We start from the raw sequence: 20,225 nt of genomic DNA on the forward strand, positions 1-20,225 counted from the left end.
AAATATTTATAAATTATCACAAATATTTTGTAAAAATAAAAATTATAATCATTAAAAATTCTTTAAAAGTTATAATTAATTATTATTATTGTAATAATACCGTAATTATTTGTTAAATTCACTTATATTTAGTATAATATAATATGTTATTGTAATAGTGATTCATATCAATATTTTGTGTTAGACAGTTATAATACACTAAACCAACGTGACAGATCTGTCAAATTTAGTATGTTTGTGTGTTGAAGCTTAGTCGATAACAAAGCGCTCCGTAAAGAGACAACATTAGTTAAGTACTTAGTGTCAGGCTTAAAGAGCATTGGGATGAATGGTAGTATTGAATTAAGCTGGACGAAACGACGGATGGTGTATGGGGTTATGAGCGTAGGGCTTTTGAAATTAAAAGCAAAGTTTCGCGAGACACATTCGGTAAGACAGTTTGCACACGATCGGAATGTAAGCTCTAAATGGGAAATATGTGTATTTTAGATTCAAGATGTAGGTAGGTACAGAAGACTAATTCTGAATTTCTGAATGACGATAATCTAATGTGTCGTGTGCGCTGTATCAATGCTCCAAATTACACTTATATAATGTAATAACTAATGATAATATTAATTTACTAGAGTGAATGTAATACTGTAGCACATAGCTGCAGCTATTAGATTATAATAATATGGTATATTTATGTTATACTTGTACTTATGAGAAAAAATTATTAAATATTCATATATTTTTAAAATTCAAGTACATTAATTTAATACACGATTTTATTTGTTTTTCGTTGTATCAGAGTGGATGGGATGTGATGGTCAATGCCCCTCTTATTTTATACAATATATATAGTAGTTAGGTAAGTTTTTAACCCATCAATCAAAAATCATCTTATTCAAATTGAAAATAACGTGTTGGTAGATCAAACTAAACAGAGAACAAAATATTACCAAGAGGGTCTGTTACTCGTAATTAATCTATAGCACAAAATCTACGTGTATCCTTAAAAAAATGCGATACAGTTGAGAATAACCAGTACATAAATCTTTTTGAATTCATTTTGCGAAACAAATAATAATATTGTATCATTACATACGTATTTCAGTTATCAAAAATTATACACTTATAATTCGTTAATGATCAAAATATTATGTCCTAGAAATAATGTTACTTTATAGTTATAATTATTATATGTTATATAGATTCGATGTTTTAAAAATGACAATGACATGTTAGTAATAATTTTAAAACATTTATTACTAAACATATTATTGTCTATATTGTTTATAAATTTCAGTTTATTTATAATTTGATATCTTACATCAAAATATTGCATTGAAATTAATTTTAAAGGAAGAATAATTTCATACCCACGCATAGTTGAATCTTTTTTCATTTCTATATTTTATACGATTATAGCTACAAGTATAGGTATTAGTGTTAAAAATGAAACATCTTTTTTATTTATTATAAATCAAATCCTATGTACAATAGAAAATATTGCGGTGATACAACATAAAGCATACTATTCGTTCACCGTGTTAAAAAAAAAAAAAATATTTAAATTAAATTTTATCAAAAGTTATATACCTAATATAACTGTATAGCATTTATTTTTTATTTTTCATTTATTGATTATATATTTGTGTTCTGTGTACTTCATTAAACATTGAAACTTTCGTATGAGTACACAATTTGTCTGCCATATTCATGATATTGCAGACGTTTTAGACTGAAAAAATGTTTTTGTACATTTTTTATTCATATAGTTTGTATTCATTCGGTATTATTCGAATGGGGAATTGATACTGCATACACGAACACCTGAAGGGAACAACTCGCCTACTTTTTTTTTATTATTACTATTATTACTATTATTATTATTATTTTTATGTGTAGGATTGAGAATATAATAATATTGTCCCTTTGGTTACACAGAGAACAGAATTCTTCGCCCGTAAATTATTTATAAAAGGAAAAAGTTTTAATATTTCCTCATTCGAGTGTTTCCTCTTTCCCCTCCCCTGGCTCTATAAAACGTTATTTCTTCGTTGCTCTTCTTATTCATAACCAAAAACCACATGTATACATTGCATATTCTCGAAAACGTTTCACCCAAGGTTCATTTTTTATTAGACATTTTATACATTTCTATTATATTTTTCGTTTGTGTATTCACATACCTGTTGTGTTTACGCATGGTCGGTGTCTCTGCAGGATTGCGATAAAAAACACGTTATTTATGGTTGAAAAAAATTAATAATACTCATTTTATGCAAAATAATAATAATAATAATAATATGATGTACCTACACTACGTGTGCATGTGTAACGAGATCATAAATAACAAATAAATGATTATACGATTTAAAGTTCTAAAACTAAAATATTATATGGGTATCTGTAGTCATACATGGAATTATTGCTGTTTAAATAAATAATAATATACGAATAGAAAATATAAATTGTAAAAAGTTTTTACCAAAAAATGAGGATGAACAGTTTTCTTAAATATTGAGACAAGAAGTTTTGTTTTTATCATAAAATATTACGTAATAACTCAAATCTGATGTCTTATTAAAAAATCAACTAGAGCTTTCTATATCTATTTTTAATATAGTCTTACAACTACAGTGAAAATAATATTAATAATAGCAATAGCGTGAATCATAATCTATGTACCATATCTAAATGTAAATAAAAATGCTATAGCTAAATGTAAATTGTGTACCAGCATGATATTAATTTAGTTATTCGAAAGCTTAAAAAACCGTTTACAATAAATTATTATTGTCAGAGATCAAAATTTGTAGTAAAACATGTTAAATATGTACTATTTAATATTTTTAGTTTTTGAAGTATTTTATATAATAGACAGTAGAATATTATTTGAGATAGGTAATCATGAAATAAAATAACATATCATAGAATTTCATAATTTAAATCTCGAATGATATATTTTTAATTAGCTTATGCTGTGCAAGTTTTATGACGATAAAACAATAATCTTATCCAAATATTATACACAGGACCTATAAATTCCTGAAAATTTATCGGTGTGATTTATTTGTATTGTGTGGTTAGAAAATCTAGATAATCCATTTTGATGTAACCAATTTTTTTGCCAACACGTGCATTCGATCAGCTTTTATTTTTAAAAGATTAGTCTTAAAAAAATAAAGCCTAGTGGTTTAAGCAGCTTTTGAATTCTTGACGACTAGTGCGTCTGTTGTGTGAAAATTAGTTTTTGTTGGTCGAATGTGATTTTTTTCCGCCACCACTGAGACCGAAACCATTAACGGCTTAGTGAGAGATTTCCAAGTAGGATAGCGACGTCCGAAGAACGGGGGTTTATTTCATTAGTTCGCCTGATGTCCCATAAGTTTTTATGACCCTTTAATGGACTCGTTTTTCCATTAAAATTGTGGCAATATTTGTGTACAGTATTCAATACAATTTTGTAATTTTATCATAGCTTACATTTTATCACATCGACAGTGTTATTTGAATTTTAAGCGAGAACAGAATGAAAAAAAATGTAAATTGTGTTAAAAAAAGTCTTTTTTTACTTATAAGTTTATTTTATGTATTATGAATCGAATAGATAGATAGATAAATAGCTACTTTTATAAGTATAATCATGGCAGAAATATTTTAATATGTTGTTATTATATTAATCCTATATTAATTATTATTATTATACTGAGAAGATAAGTTCAAATTAATCCATAATTAAAAAAAAACAATTTTGGAACGTATTTACGTTAATCGTTACTTTATTTTAACTTATACTGTAGTAATTATCAAAACAAATTATTTTTTGAATTTTATGTTAATGTTTTACTTAAGCGATATAAATTATATATGATATACTTGTACCATTAATCTATTTTGTCCAGAATGCTATTTATGATAATTCAAAATCAAAATAATTCATACACGTTTAATGAATAAAAATATTTTTCACAACTGTTGGAAATAAATTATTTTTAGCTGGTGAATTAATTAAAAATGAAAATGAAAACTAATTAAAGTTTAACTCACAAACGATCTTAATTTTTACGAATTGCAGTTACAAAACGGTGTCAGATTCTATAATATATTCACATTTCATTGAATTTGGAATTTATTAGCATCATAATTTGTGTAGAATAACTAATTAACTCCGTTATTGAAAATATTATTAAAGTAATGTTTATAAATGAGGCACACAAAGTTATATTTTGCATGTGAAAAATGATATTATGCTGATGATGTATAAGCAGATTAGGTTATGCGATTTACTAAAAAGTAAAATAAATTAATAAATAATGGAATAAATTAATTTTTGTTTTCAATTAATTATTATAATTAGTTATATAAGTATCTTAATAAAGTAAGATATTATATTAAATATTTTTTATTTTCGATCATTGCTTATTGTACTTAAATGGACAATACATATAGCTCCCATCGTTATGGATTGTTAATTTTATATTAGAATAATACTTAAATAATATATTAGTTTATTATATTTGGTATTTTTCAATATTCTATTATGAAAAAAAAAAATGAATAAGACTATTAATATTTATATGTATAATGTATATGTAGACATTACGACACAGTAGCGTTTTACGATAGCATTATTACATTTCTAAAAATGTCTTTGTAGTGTAAACCGTTTTTTTGTCTAAATACTAACAAATCTATGTATTTCAGTCTAATTAATATAATATCTCAGTGGGAAATTATAATATTTATCAGACATTATGTATAGTGTGTTTTCTATTTTAAAAGTGACGGCTGAGACAGTATAGTGGAACGAACGCATTGAAAAGAATAAGTCACTCCTTTTCGGTTGGACAAATTAGATTGCGGTCCGTATATGTACTACTCACCACTATGGCAGTCGTGCATCCAGAAAGGCGTGAAAATGGCCAACTTTCTTAGATGTTTCCGGGGTAAAAATAGAAAGTTTAACGGTCGTAGCCCGGGGGAGAAAAGTACAAGGAAAGTATGACAACCGCCACTACCACCACCACCACCACTGCCATCACCACACGCACACACACACACTGACACAGTTGATACCGGCGTATACGGCAGGTCAAGGAGAGGTGGCGAATGAGTATGCGAGAGAGACAGTTAAAGGGGAGGGTGGCTATAAAGTGAGTGAATAAGGGGTGGGGAGGGAGGGTCATGTGCGAAAAAGGGCGGTGAATTTTCGTCACGTGCTATTTCGCTTCCAAAGTCCCGGGATATGATGGCAACTTGCAAATAAAAACTTGTGCAAAAGCTGAAAACCTATTTCGCCTTTAAACGCCGTTTAAACGGGGTTGCCACCAGAATCACTTACCACACTGAAAGTCGGTTTTTAAAAAGCACACATATTTGACTTTTAACGGGCGCCTAGTGCTTTTTCCTGTTTCGATGACGCCATACTCGACAGTCACGTACGACTTTTTTAAATTCTACATTCGTCGTGCTGACTCATTAAAATCAATCACACGCGTATAAGGTACCTATAACTACATACTACCCATTGGAACCAAACAATTTTGAACATTCATTCATGCATGTATCGAATTTATTTTTTATTATTTCGTTTAATAAACATTTTAATGGTGGTTCATCTTAAGGCTTGGTAAAACACATCGTTTCTTAACTATAATACATACTCGAATTGTTTTATGTAAGCTGATAAAATATGTTGAAATTTGTGAATTTGTTTAAATTTCAAATAAATTGTTTATTTGAAAATGATGAAAGGGCACTTATTACGCTTGTGAAATGGAACTTATGAAAAAAAAATTGTACGAATATTAAACTGTATAACACATTTTTATCACAGTTGTTCAAAAAAAATTCTAATATAAATTGTTTCCGATTAAATTTATTTTGAAACTAAATCCTTATTTTAAAATATTCATAAAGAAAAAAAATTAATATAACAGTAAGCAATAATAATAAAAAAATATAGTACAATAGTTTTCCAATTTATTTTTATATTTTTACTATATCATTTTATTTAAAGCGAAAAACTATTAACTATTTTACATAGCTTTTTTTACACAAAACCAAATTATAATAATATCTTTATTGATATTAATATACATTAAAATACTAAATTGAAGATTTAGAACTGTTGTGCTTAAATATTAATATTTAATTACATTGAAATAACTCAGAGGTCTTCTTTGAAAAGATATAAATATTTTATTAGGTTTATATCAAATGCTATTAGTACATACTACATATACATGTATTACTTAAAATCTAACATAAAAGGTATTAAAATATTGATGTTTATAAAAATATTAAATATTAATTGTTTATCTTAATCCAAAGTATAAAAAAGTTATCGGTTTGTTTTATGAATTATACTGAACTATTTATATTTGTATTTTAAAAATGTACCATAGGAATAAATAAAATATAATAAGATAACATATTATTATATATTTAATTATTTTCAGTTTTAGCGAAAAAGTTGTTTTTCTTTGATGTTTTTTTTTTTTTTTTAGTATTTCTTAACTATCTTTGAACTTATGGAAAATTAAAAAATACGAAAATTAGAAAACTACGTTTACTATTCAAAATTATAGTAATAATAATAATTATTATTACTATTATCATCGTAATTCTAAGAAATGAAGTCACGCAACTGTAATAATTTTTGTCAGAAATAAAAAAAAGAAGATTCATTATTGTTATGGTAATATGAAAAGCAAAAAAATTGTTTTACTGTGACAACAAAGGCGCGACATTGCGTCCCTAGGTCCGGATTAAGTTGGCGTATCCCGATAAATTTTAGCGTGCCAGAATGTATTCTTAATGTGTTGCATGTGCGAATAAAACCCGAATGGAATAGACGTTTTTGGTGTTGCTTTTAGAGTTGTTTTTGTTGCGTGTTTAGTCGTAGGAGGAGTAGACACTAAAAATATATAAATATATTATAGTGATACTAATAAAAAAAAAAAAACTACCAAAATTAATATTTACAATTTATATTCGGATCACGTTTTTGTCCCTCTCTGCAAAAACGTCCGAAAACAATATATTACACAAGTCCGTACTGTACATTATGCATTCCGGAAGTTTTGTACGCTAATAATTCTGAAAAAGGAAACCTTTTGCCTTCTCCGACTTGAGCAGTGAAATAATATCAATCGTGTATACGTGCAGATATCGGAGATTGTAACAATCGTGTTGCATTACTTGTATTTGTATTTATTATTTAATCAATCAAAATAAAAGAAGGTTAACACGGTCAATATAATATATACAATAAAGGTACAAACTTAAAAGTCAACAGTTCATATCGTTTTTTTAATACTTAAATTTAAATTGACTCGGACATATTTTGTTATTTGTGTTTTGCTTAAAGAAAAGCTTAATGAAATATTAATTTATTTTGAGTTTATACTTATGTAGTTTATAAAACGAAAAACGATTATTTTATATTCTTGTTCAACGGTTTATATTGAAAGAAGTTTAACTAGTGAACATTGACGTTAAAATAAATTATCCAACTCCGTTAGTTATTATAATAGTAAAATTGAATAAATGCATTCAATTACAATAATTTTTGTTTAAAATTCTCCGTCAAAATGTTTATTAGTGTAACGCAATTTATTTTGATTCACTTTAAAGTCGTAAATTTTCCCAGTGTATTAAAAAAAAAAACGGTGAAAAACGCGTTTTGATAAATATTGGCATAAGCCACTTGTTATGTTTAGCTATTTGGTTTTATTATTTTTTTTTCCATTTCGCAAATAATAGATAACATTTTGTTTTATTGAATACTCTGCGTGGCTTGCTTTTTAACAGAAGCTATAAAAAATCTACCTATCTTAATAAGTAAACTTTAAATTGGAAAAAAGGAATTGATTATTTATCAGTTACAACTCACAAATAAATGAATAATAAGATCCTACATAAATGTTTCATCAGTTCACAGTTGTTGTTTGAAGCAATTTATGATGTAAGAGTTTTAAATTTTATTCATGAATTTCATTGGAAATTTAATCATGAGTCATTAAATAAATAAAAATATTAATTTTATATTGTCATCCGTAACCTGTAAATCTACTTACATAATTTATATAATATTATTTAATATTAAAATATTATGTTTGTGTTAAAGGTAAATCAATGAAATATTTTATCCAAAACGTCATCATTTCTAGTGTATCTTTTTTTTACTATAATTATAATTCAGCATGAGCTTAAATACGTTAGGTCTTTATTGTTACATAATAAAAAAAGTTTGAAAAGATTATTTTTATTATTTATCATTTAATAGAATTTTTAAATTTTGCGCAAACGGCAGGTGATCTAAAATATATCTACTATAATATTGAAAACTAAGACCATCATAATGTATGAATAATATAGTTATATTAATACTTTACGTGCGTATAAATAAATAATACGGAAAATGAATTCTTAAATATTATAAATTAATGAATCGAATGGAATTTTTTTTAATATTTCATCAATACAAAAAAAACTTAAATAAGAAACAAGTTTTAAAAATAAAAAAAATGCATCGTGGAAGGACGAGGGCTGCAGCGTGCTCAATTTCCACGGAAAGGGAGACAGGTTAATAATTGCGATGTCATGTCACTGGATTATATCTCGCCGGGCCGTTTATCCTCTACATTATAATACAGTTTGTTCATTATCCCCTCCGTCACCTCTCAAGTCACTCACTATCCGTTTACTAAAGCTCTATGCAACCACATACCGTCTAAATACGGTGCATGGAATAGTTTTTATTTGAAGGTGTTGATAAATTTGCCGAATTTCAGACGATAAGTGCGGCCACCAAGTTCGCTATTTGTCCAAGCGTCGTCTCGCAGTTAATAATATATTATTTATATAAATTATAATATATTATATTGTATTATATTTCACACACGCGTCATGATTTATAACATAATATATGTACGCGTGTAACCCGTCGGAGCAAGACACCCATCGGGGTTCAGCCATTTTCGTCCACATTGATCTTTCGGCGTTTCGAAACGATTATCGTTTACCACTACCACTGTACATATATACATAACATTATCCCTGTCAACGGTCGGCGGTGTTGTTTTGTTATACGCGTAAGTTTCGGGCCATAAAACTATTGTGGCGTTAATTTATCGTCGATTGAATTCTCTGTGTTCTCGTAAGCCCGCACTACGTATATACAATAATAATGATATATATATATTATGTAAATGTGTTTTGTGTACACCGAACATTAACACGACGACACCGTCATAAACGGATCGCATCGATGGTCGCCAATAATTATATATTATTATTATATGATGCACAATAACATAGATCTGCTACGGTTTTATATTATGTGTCGTGAATGGTTGTGCGTGCGTACGATGTTTCGTCGAGTTTTATGACATTTGTAAGTAGTATTATATACACTTTTGTGTTCGCCGTCAGTATAGATTTATATCCGCCGTAATTGCCACTGTATCGAAAGTGATCCTGAGTGTTGAATGGCAATAAAACGTATGTTTTCCGGCTAACTTTATCGGCGGCAAACGACAGTGAGCTGACTGTTGAAATTATGTATATACGTCTTATAATGTTCTAAATAAAATTTTCCAACGATTTATATAATACACAATTCACAGAAGGTGATTCGACGAGCATATTCTCATTACCATTTTTTTTTTAACTATCAAATCTTTAATATTCTGATTCTTAGATTTTTAAGCTACACTTGAAGACCATATATTATATTTACAAACACTTAGATTTGTACAATTTAAGAAGTGTCCTTACAAGAAATTCAGGCTGAAACAATGATGACAATTCGACCAATTGAGATTAACTGTCTTCAAAAAATAAACTTTATTGAAAAGCAAAAGTTAGTGCAGCCATAGTGGCTTACAACGTACCTATATAAAAAGAAAAAATGTATATTTTTCAATTGTTTGATGACAGTTGAAATATAATTATACACGGTCCGACAGTCGTTTGGGATATTTTAATAGAATTATTAAACTATGTATTCGTAATATTTCAAATAATATTACATATTTTATTTATACACGTCTATTTATTATTATTATTTTTTATTAATGATTATTATTATACTGCTAAAAAAAATAATGAATTATACTTGTAATTGAAGTTATTCGATACAAAAATGTATTAATATTATGTGATATGTATAAATTCAGGATCACGATAATCATTACAAAACGGTATAACTCTATAAGGTAAACGCGATCGTTTATCCATCGACCAACTGCACGTGACGCGATGGCGGGACAAACATAATATTTACACTATGTGCAACTATAATAACTAAACACTCGGTGCATATTATATGTCATACTCGATCTCTCTCTTCGTCGCCGCCGTTCGAGTGTATCAATGTTGTGATAGTGACGAAGACCCAGCGACATCAGAGTATGTACCCATTCGGTATCGACTATACTATATTATATATACATTGTACATGTTTATCGAGCAAACATGAGGTATTTTCCGACGACGAGTGGTATGGATATAGACGAGATAATAGATGGATAGGGAGAGTCGTTTAATTATTATTATACGTATTCGGCCGAATCTATATGTTTATCATAATCATGAGTCATGACTCATGACTATCGTAATCGTGCTCACCTCCATTTCATTTTTTATTCAATTATGTACTCGTTTATTTGAATTAGGGTATTTGGAGATTTTAAGTGTTTGCTTTAGATAAATTGAATACAATATTGTATTCATATTAATTCATTAGTATTTTATAATTTGCAGTACTTAACGGTTAATATAAGTACTTGACTATTTTTATAATATATAAATATAAATACCTATCTATTGTACGCCTATATAGTATAGACTATAGGTAGTTATTAAACAGCACCCATACCTTTTAAACACATTACCATTGATACAGAAAGTTTGATATACCATATACTTACCTTAAAAAGTTTTATTCTACTACTACTACTTTTATTATTTAAGTATATACAATATACATATAGTTAAAAAACCATATGCCTAAAAAATTTTGTTGAAAGGGCTGTTTTCATTAAAAAATTGTTTTCGTTCCTTAAATAAATACTGACTTTAAAAATCTAAGTATTTATAATATAGTCTCTAAGTGTACTTAATAAATAATAATAATAATAACTTACTTAATTACTACCCATTTATTTAAAATGTGTAATAATCAATATTTAAAAATACACCTAATTTAAGTATAATATATAGGTGAATGTGTTCCGTATATATCAATACTATAGTAATAATAATAATATTTAGATCGGTATATCTTCGTATAACCAAATCAAAAACTCACGTGTGTATCACAACAAACACACTGTCGAAACAATAGCATACTAGGGTGACAAAAATAAAAAAAACGAGTCAAAACGAAATAAAATTACGAATTGGTCGCTCTCTCACGATTTCTTATTGGCTAAATACGGTACCCCAATATATATCACCTGTGGAACTCAATTCACTACAGTACAAATTTTAACTGTAGAATGTCGCTGAAAGGGATTCGAAAAAAAAAGTAAAACAATTTACCAGATGATCTGGAGAAAATATTACCTAACATTTTAAAATTAAACTAATGTAGAAATTAATAGATTTTAAATGCAAATGTAAGCTCGACACATAATATTATTATAATTTAAGGATTACAAACTTTCGATAATGAAAATATTAATATGTAATTATAACAAATAAAATAAAATAAAATAAAATAATACGATTACTACACTAGTTCTCGAATACAATACGATTATTATTACATTAATTAATTAAAAAAAAAAAAGAAAGTAAAAAATCGGCGCGTTCGATAATAATTATATTATTATTACGGATTTTACGTGGCGGTGGTGGTGATAGCGCCAGAAGTCGAGCTAATTGGGTGTAGACCGGGAAAACCGCATTGCAGGAAAAACGACGGTGCAGTGGGTCGTGGGTGTGTGTGTTAAAACACCGGTTGCTGTGGCGGTCGTTGTTTTAAGGTTCGCTCGGGGTGGGGTGGTCGGGCCGGGAAGACGCGCGCGAGACGAAAAAAAATATATCGGTTATGCACCGGGTATTTGGTTTCAAAACCTCGGTATAGGTGTGTGTGTGTGTGTGTGTGGTAAGGGAGGTGTGGGCAGCGATGGAGTGGTTGGTACCAAATGCGCACATCACGAGCCGGCGCGCGTGCGCATAAATGCTCTCCGGTCCGGATGCTGGGCCGCGTGTACGGTATATAGTAGTGTACTATACCGTATACGTATTATTATGAGCACATACGTCGGGATGGAGAGAGTCACGTGTCGGCGCATAATTTATAATTTCGCCTCCGCCGTCTCTATAGCCAGCCAGCCAGTGTGTGTCTTCTGACGCACACACACACATATATATGTGTGTGTAAAATATATGTGCTTACGGTAGTGTGGGTATTGATTTAAAATCAGCCTATACGTATAATACGGGTGTGTGTGTGTGCGGACGGGTTGGTTTTAAACGCGGCTGTGCGCGAAAATCCGATCGAAACGGACGGTCGAAAAATAATATTAATAAAAAAACACCACGTACAAGCGTTCATAATATAAATGCAAAACATTTAAACATAACATAATATATATATATATATAAATATAATATATCCCATCGCGTCGTGTGGCAGGGAACGGACGAATTTTTTTCCAAAGTCCTGTACCGACCTTATTATAATAATATCGGCAACGTTCAATCCATTTATTATAGTAATAGTATAGTAGTGTTGTGTTTTTTTTTATGCGAACAACGGTTTTTTTTTTTTTTTACACAGGATTTCTAACAAAACGCGAAATCGCGCTTACAATTCACATAATCCAATAAGCACGTATATACCTTATAGAAAGTGTTCTTAGAACGTTCGAACTCTCCGAAGCTCTATTTTTACATTAATTTTTATCGAACTCGTTTCGCCGGGAAATAATATTCATAAACACGAAATCGCGTAAAAATATAATCGTTTACGTCAGTCTTATTGTTATTACCACGTAGCTGTATAAATTTTAATAATTAGGACGCCGCCGTCAGTTGATTCTTAAATGGCGTGCTCGTGATTTTAATTGTTTTAACTATTGAATTTCATATTCAGTCTCAGCGAGTTATATCAACTATCAGGTCGGAGTAATGAAACTGTTGTTTTATGTATATTTTGTATGCAAAACATTTTTAGAACATTGTGATAAAGTAGTATAATATGATACACGTACGTTATTATTAGATCGCAATATACCTCCATCAGCCACGTAGACCTGTTTAATAAACAACACACCTAAATTAAGATTCTAAGAAGTATTTCAAACATCTTATACCAGAATCCAAGCATTCAATAACATTCAGAATTAAATTGTTTGTAAATAAATACATTTTATTTTAAACATAGGAAGGTAATTGATTATGGTCAGAGTTGATAATTAATAGACAGGAAAAATCATTAAATATATATTATTCACTTTTTATGCATTAAACCTTGGTAAGTATCCACTAAAAGATTTAAAATATATAGAATTGTACGAAATAAGTTTATGGAAAATAAACTTACTTATTTAAGGTATCATAAGTATTAAAGATTACAATCATAGGCATCATATTTCATCAAATTCGTCATTGTTTTTTAACAAGTACAACCAGTATAATAACAGTAAAAACCACTAAAAACATGTAAGTATATAAATTTGCGAGTAAATGTATACTAACATTTTGTATTTAGAATGGTTAGGTCTGGAATTAAATTTAAATTTAATACCAAGAAATTTAAAATTAAATTTCTTAATATTAAATTCTCAGAATTTTTGTTATGATATATAACTAATAACTTATATATTATAAGGATATTTTTTCAACAAAAATGTAGTGTGGGTTATGTAAAAAAAATATGGTTAACTCTTTAAAACATATTTTTTTTTTCATTAAATATCATTATGGATATTATAATAATAAAACATTATCTAACATTCGATAGCCATTGAAATTTATAATTAATTTTTGAATGACAACGAAAATTACCTTTACCTAAGTCTATACTGTTTTGATTATTTTAGTAACTATCATTAATTAATTTCTCTAGATATCATATTTTGGATTAATTTCGGGTAGGTTTGTTAGAAACTTTAAACAGCAATTGACAAGCGTTTTATTTGTTAAAAACTTTTAGGCTTAGAGCATAATATTTACTTTTTCTCATAATAATTATTATTCATTATTCACGTGACATAATAATATAATAAATTACTTTTTGTTTTTATATACACGACCTATATCAATCACTGCAGGACAGATAAAGTTAGTATCAATACAAAATAATAATAACAATAAATAATTATAATTTATAATATAAGTAAAAAATACAATATTATTATTCTCCATAAAATATAATTGACTTGATTGTCGTTTATTAAGAATTTACGATTAAAGAGATTTATAATAAAATAGGGTTATTTTGCTCATATTATAATTTATATATTATGTATAGCATTCCGGGAAAAGGTCTGGGGAAATGAAAGGACAGTGTGTTTGGGACGTCAGATCCCATGAGAGGAACAATTGTTTTTATTATGATTGGGGAACTATGTACGTCCTTTTCATGCCAACATGGCGCGCTAGTTTCAATGCTAACTTCTCTAGAGTTTATATTATAAGCACTACACCAAAAAGAGGCAAACGCAAAATAGCCGATAACTGACCGAAGAATATTAATGGTTTTGCTTTATCGAATTAAAACGTTAAAAATCAAACGAAGTATAGGCGTATGCGAATTGAAATTATAGAAACAGTCTGTCGTGTGTGTGGCTGATTAATTGTGAAAGTTTCCCGCGGGATGGAAGACATTGTTGAAGTATAGTTTTACTGGAATGTCAACTATATTTAGAATTATGTGATTTTGAATATATTTCCCCTGAACACTATCTCTCGTGAAGTATTAGCGTCGTAAAAACACAATTCTCATTTAAATGATTTATTGTTCGGAACAGAAACTCGACCTGATTACACTTTATATTAATTTAAGTTTGTTGTTTGTATTGTACATATTTCACCAATATCGTCGATTGACGCTTTATTTGTGCAGTATATATCGTTGTGTCTCTGAACTATTAGTCGATGTGTACATTACATTATAATTATTAATATTATCATGCATATATACATATTGGCTATTATCAGTAGATAGTAAAATATTTATAGCGTATTGTTGTTACAATTTATTCGTCATTAATATGTTATAAGCATTTTTGGAATTAAATATATATATATATTTAAATAAAACAGGTTATTTTGATATTAATACAATTTATAATCATTTCATTTTTAGAAACAAATAGGTATTATTCTGAATTGATGAAATTCAACTCTATTATATACTTACTTTATTCATTATATTAAACCTATAGGTAGGTGCGTAATTATATTTAAACAGGCATTTAATAAAATATGACGATAATATAGAAATAATAATGGCTTTAGTCTTTCAAAAATGTATTTTATTGCAACACAATACTATTAGGGAGTTGAAGCAGGAAATATTTTGTCGCACGTGCATTTTCATACAGCGGTAAAACTTTCAAATGCTTTACGATCATGGTATGAGTGCGAATGATAGAGAGGGAGTTTACAGTTTTAATAACAAAGGTCTTAAAGTTATATTTCACGCAATTAAAACTGAGTTGATTCTCAATAAACTTTCGTTTATAACTAAACACTCGCGTTCATTAACGGAAATTACTGAACGTCTTTATCAAGTAAGCGTTTAAATGAAAAACCATATATCTGCTAGAATACTCACAGAAGCTATTGGGTATTCAACAGGTATTGTATAGAGTTATAAACACGATCTGAAAAACAAACTAAATTTAAATAAAATGAACAAATAGGTGATAATTACATCCATTTTCAATGCATGAGTATTGAGTACATGAGTACATTTATACACTTATATGCTTATTATTTATCATCAATTTATTATTATACATTTATAATGTGTAAAAAAAATATTTTTTTTATTTCTATTAATGTATTATGAATTATAATTTATAATATAAATAATTTTTCACTGGTAAATGTATAGCTCAATGTAACGATTAGTGATATATTTTTTTTTTATATACCTATATCTATATACTCGTATTATTGATATGTCTAAAATATTGTGTTCATACTTAGTAATGTATGATTTTTATTTTATTTTTATAGATATGTTTGAAGACCATCTCATTGTTTTGGTTAATTGGATATAAAAATACGTCACAGTTAAAACTTTATCTGAAGCGACGTGAAATGGTACTCAGGTGATGGACAAACGCCTCGCTATGATTTCAAGTGCATTCCTCAACAACGCTGTCTGTTATTGGCTGTGTTTTCTTCTTACAGTTACCACAGTACGATCAGCACATACAAGTAAGCCATCAGTTTTATTAATAATCTATACTATATGAGTCTGCTGCAAAAAATAGTAGTGATCGGATCTCTATAAATAAAGTGCATGTGCTCGAATCAGCATTGTTGCCATGTGCGTTTTTAATTATTTACATAAGTTCATTGTAATCGTAATTCGTAAAATAAGTTGTTTCTAAGCTCCTTGACATTAATTGAAAGAGTCGTGGTAGTATTGGTTTTTTACCATAGACTACTATAATAAGACTTTAGAGTAGATAAGTACGTTAGTATAGAAGAAAAACGATTTCGTAATTTATTTCATACTTTATATAACTTTTTATAATGTGATTTTGTGTTTTAAATAATTGTAAGAAATCAAATTGTAAAAGTACAAATATAAAACTTTTTTCTTTACCAACAAATGAAAATAGTTATGTAATCGAATTATTATTATCAGTTATAGTTATCTGAGTCATCATAAGTTTATAATAGTATGTATGGCTTAAAATTTGTTGTCGTCTTGTATAATATAAATTAGGTACGTAGGTATAAACAGTAACGTATTCGTTTGATATGAAATCTTTAAACGCCTATTTGAGATAAATTGAATCATATAATTCTTCTTTGTTGATGTTAAAACTATAATGACTATTCTCTTAATACTATTATTGCATTTTGAGTTTCTTCATAACGTTATAATAGTATAATATAATATTATAAAACAAGTGTTTCAAAAAAATAAAATAAAAGAATAAAAACGTAAAATATGTGTATTGTACATAACATTATAATGGAGTAATATATAAGCAGCAAACAAATATAACAGTTGTTAAAAAAAAAGGGAAAAAAATTACTTTCTTAATATTTATCATTAACATTTTCCTTAATTAATATTATATTTCATCCTTAATGGAGAAGAAAGGATCTTGGTAATTAAAAGTAGCTTTTAACGTTTTAACGTTCGGTGGTTAAAAAAGATATACGTATAAATTGTTTTTAAGGCCGGAAACACTCGACGGGAGAGATGATCAACGTCATTTGTGTCAGTAGGATGTCCGTTACAAAGACATTATATTATAAATAACGGGATTTAATTTTGCTCCGCCTATCATACCTTTCATTATGCTAATGTTCAAACGGCTCATGGAGATTATGAAAATACATGTTGGGCAGAAGGTATAAAATCGCAAGTTACAATTCCAAAATTATATTGACACTATTGTTTGTATAGACAAGCCAAGTATGTAGGTTCACATGTTTGGCTTCTTTAGTATGTCACAATATGAAACATAATAAAAACATATTATAATTTCTAATAATTTTTTTTTTTTTTTTGTTAAGAAATTGATTACATAATGTCACTAAAATAATATAGTAAAAATCATATATTTTTTTAAACATCGAGCAAGGATAATACGGATTAGTAATAATAATAATATTTAAAATTAAGGAAATATTTTAAAATTTAATGTCTGTTCTGCGCAAATATTTTTAAGTAGGTATTTAATATCATAAATCAAATAAATTTGCAGGATAACAAAAATAATACGTCATAACTATTATATAATAACGAGACTTTCATTATTGTTTCATTATATTTATTCTAAATAAAAGTCTTACTGTATACTATTTTGTTGTATAAAATATATATAAACACATTAAACATATATATTTTTAAATGTGAAGTTTTGTTTTAAAAGTGGTAAATACTTTTTATAACAATGTAATACTTGGACGGAAATGTTAAATCTGTATTTTTAATTTTAAAAACCATAATTATAGCATTTTAAAATTAATTTAAAGAGCTGTTTATATAGTTACTTGTGATGTATACAAATACTTATATTTTTTTAAATAAATTAAATTTTTTAATTAATGATCACTTTTAAAATAAAAAAACACGTGACAAGTTTAGAAATAAATAATTTAAAATAAGATTTGAATAATCATGAATTTAGTTTAAAATAAGATTAAGGGTATCATAATATGATATTGTAAATTCAAATATTTTTTTTTTAAGTATAAACTTACTAGTAATTAATTTATGACAATATAAACTTTCCATTTGATGATTTATTTTTTACAATATTGGTGTTTTACAATACTAACAAACCTAAATTGGAATTTACGACTTATTTCAAATCAATAGACATGTTATATGAAGCTTTTAGAGCACTTTTACCATCTTAAAAAAAGGTTTCTAAAATAAAACATTATTGCTTAACCAATACCTTTCTGGTTTTACTAAAAGTTTAATATATTGTCTTCATTTCATTGAACTACCTCATACAAAAGACATCCTAACAAATATAATAGAAAAATCTTTACGCACGTTGGATTAAAATAATAATAGTTATCATGTTATATTCAAAATATTAGTTCATTTTATTTAATAACTATAGTATTATTTATATAATAATTATTAAATAGGTACTATTTATCTATTTGAAATTAAACAGTCGTATAAAATCGTATTAATGAAAAAGAAAATGTTATCAGAAATATGTTAAAATTAACGATGTGAATAGAGTAGATAAATTCAGAATAACTGCAATTGAATCAATTTCAATAGGATTTAAAAATTATGTTAAGAATTCAAACGTTTAAACTCAAATGGGCAAACGTGTTTTGAAGTCATTACATTTTTCTACTACCTATCACAAAAATGACTACAAACTCGATTGTTCGCTTTATCGGAAAATCATTTTAACTATTTTTTATAACCCGTAAGGACTTTTATTCTTTCAAGCCGTAAAAACACAACTTTTTTTTAAGAAAAAGAAACCGTTTAGTTTCGTTAACGGTATCGTTTTGATCGGAGACCAGTCGCGCAGAAAACTGTTTTTTCTACTATTTTTATTTTATTCGTTCTTTTTCAATACCTCGGGTTTTTATTTCCGTTTCTTTTTGGATTTACCCTTCATTCTTTATTTCACCCCAAAAGAAGACACAGCTGGGCCCTAGAGACGCGTCCACACGAGGGTCGCTGAAACAACAGGCACGACCGCACAAAAGTTTATCGATCGGTCAAAGTTCAAACGTGTCTCTGCACGACCTTTTGTAGTCAATCACTAAATTTCACTAGATGAATATACTGTAGAAGAAAAAAAAAAGACAAATATCTTGATTGATTAGTTAGTTGAAAAACATGATATTTATCTAAATATTTTGTGACGGATGCAAAGTATTGAAGTACAGTTTCTGTTGTTAAGTCCTCGAGTTGTTTTGTTTTAACTAGATTGATAAAAACTAATAATCTCGGTTACCGTTATCTTCTTAAAAGGGGGTACGTTAAGAAATACGATTACCACGGTCCTTATACGACGTTGAAACTGAAGCTCCTTGAGCTTGAAATAAACTGGTACTTCCTTAACGGTCAAAGTAACAATATCTACTTCCTCTCAGCGACAACACAGAAAGTTTAGCTACAACCACAAAGTTTTCTTTTGACCTGACATGGCCACAAGTATGCTGAAATTCGAGTCCATTCACTTTCCTTAAGTCTCCAAAAGCAGACAAAACATTATAACCCGGGATAAACTTAAGAAACAACAACAAAGGCATAATTCTGATAATCAAAGATTATTTCTGTGGTAATCTTATCAGCATTCATGACATTCAATTTGTATGTTTATTAACTAAAATAGAGTTACTTGTTTAAATTAAAATACTCGTATGCAGTTTATTATTAGAGCTGTGGAGAGATATTCAAGATTATATATTTTTAATAAACATACTTAAAACAAATAACTTTTTTATACTAGAAGTATATTACATTGGTTTATTATTTTTAAATTGTTTTACTGTATTTTATACTGTTTATTGAATATTGTGTACAATGTAAT

At 27.7% G+C, this 20,225-nt stretch overlaps 1 protein-coding gene across 2 annotated transcripts in view; it reads left to right on the top strand.

Annotated features, from left to right (window-relative positions):
- Positions 1-20,225, top strand: part of LOC114129939 (discoidin domain-containing receptor 2-like) — a 218,974-nt gene that overhangs the window by 76,254 nt on the left and 122,495 nt on the right. For both annotated transcript variants that reach the window (XM_050202033.1, XM_050202034.1), the window contains exon 3: positions 16,198-16,401. In XM_050202033.1, coding sequence (XP_050057990.1) covers positions 16,296-16,401 — 106 coding nt within the window. In that variant the 5' untranslated portion in view covers positions 16,198-16,295. The remainder of the gene's footprint in view (positions 1-16,197; positions 16,402-20,225) is intronic.

The sequence above is a fragment of the Aphis gossypii genome, chromosome 2, assembly GCF_020184175.1.
Source record: "Aphis gossypii isolate Hap1 chromosome 2, ASM2018417v2, whole genome shotgun sequence".
In the NCBI taxonomy this organism is placed as follows: Eukaryota; Metazoa; Arthropoda; class Insecta; order Hemiptera; family Aphididae; genus Aphis; species Aphis gossypii.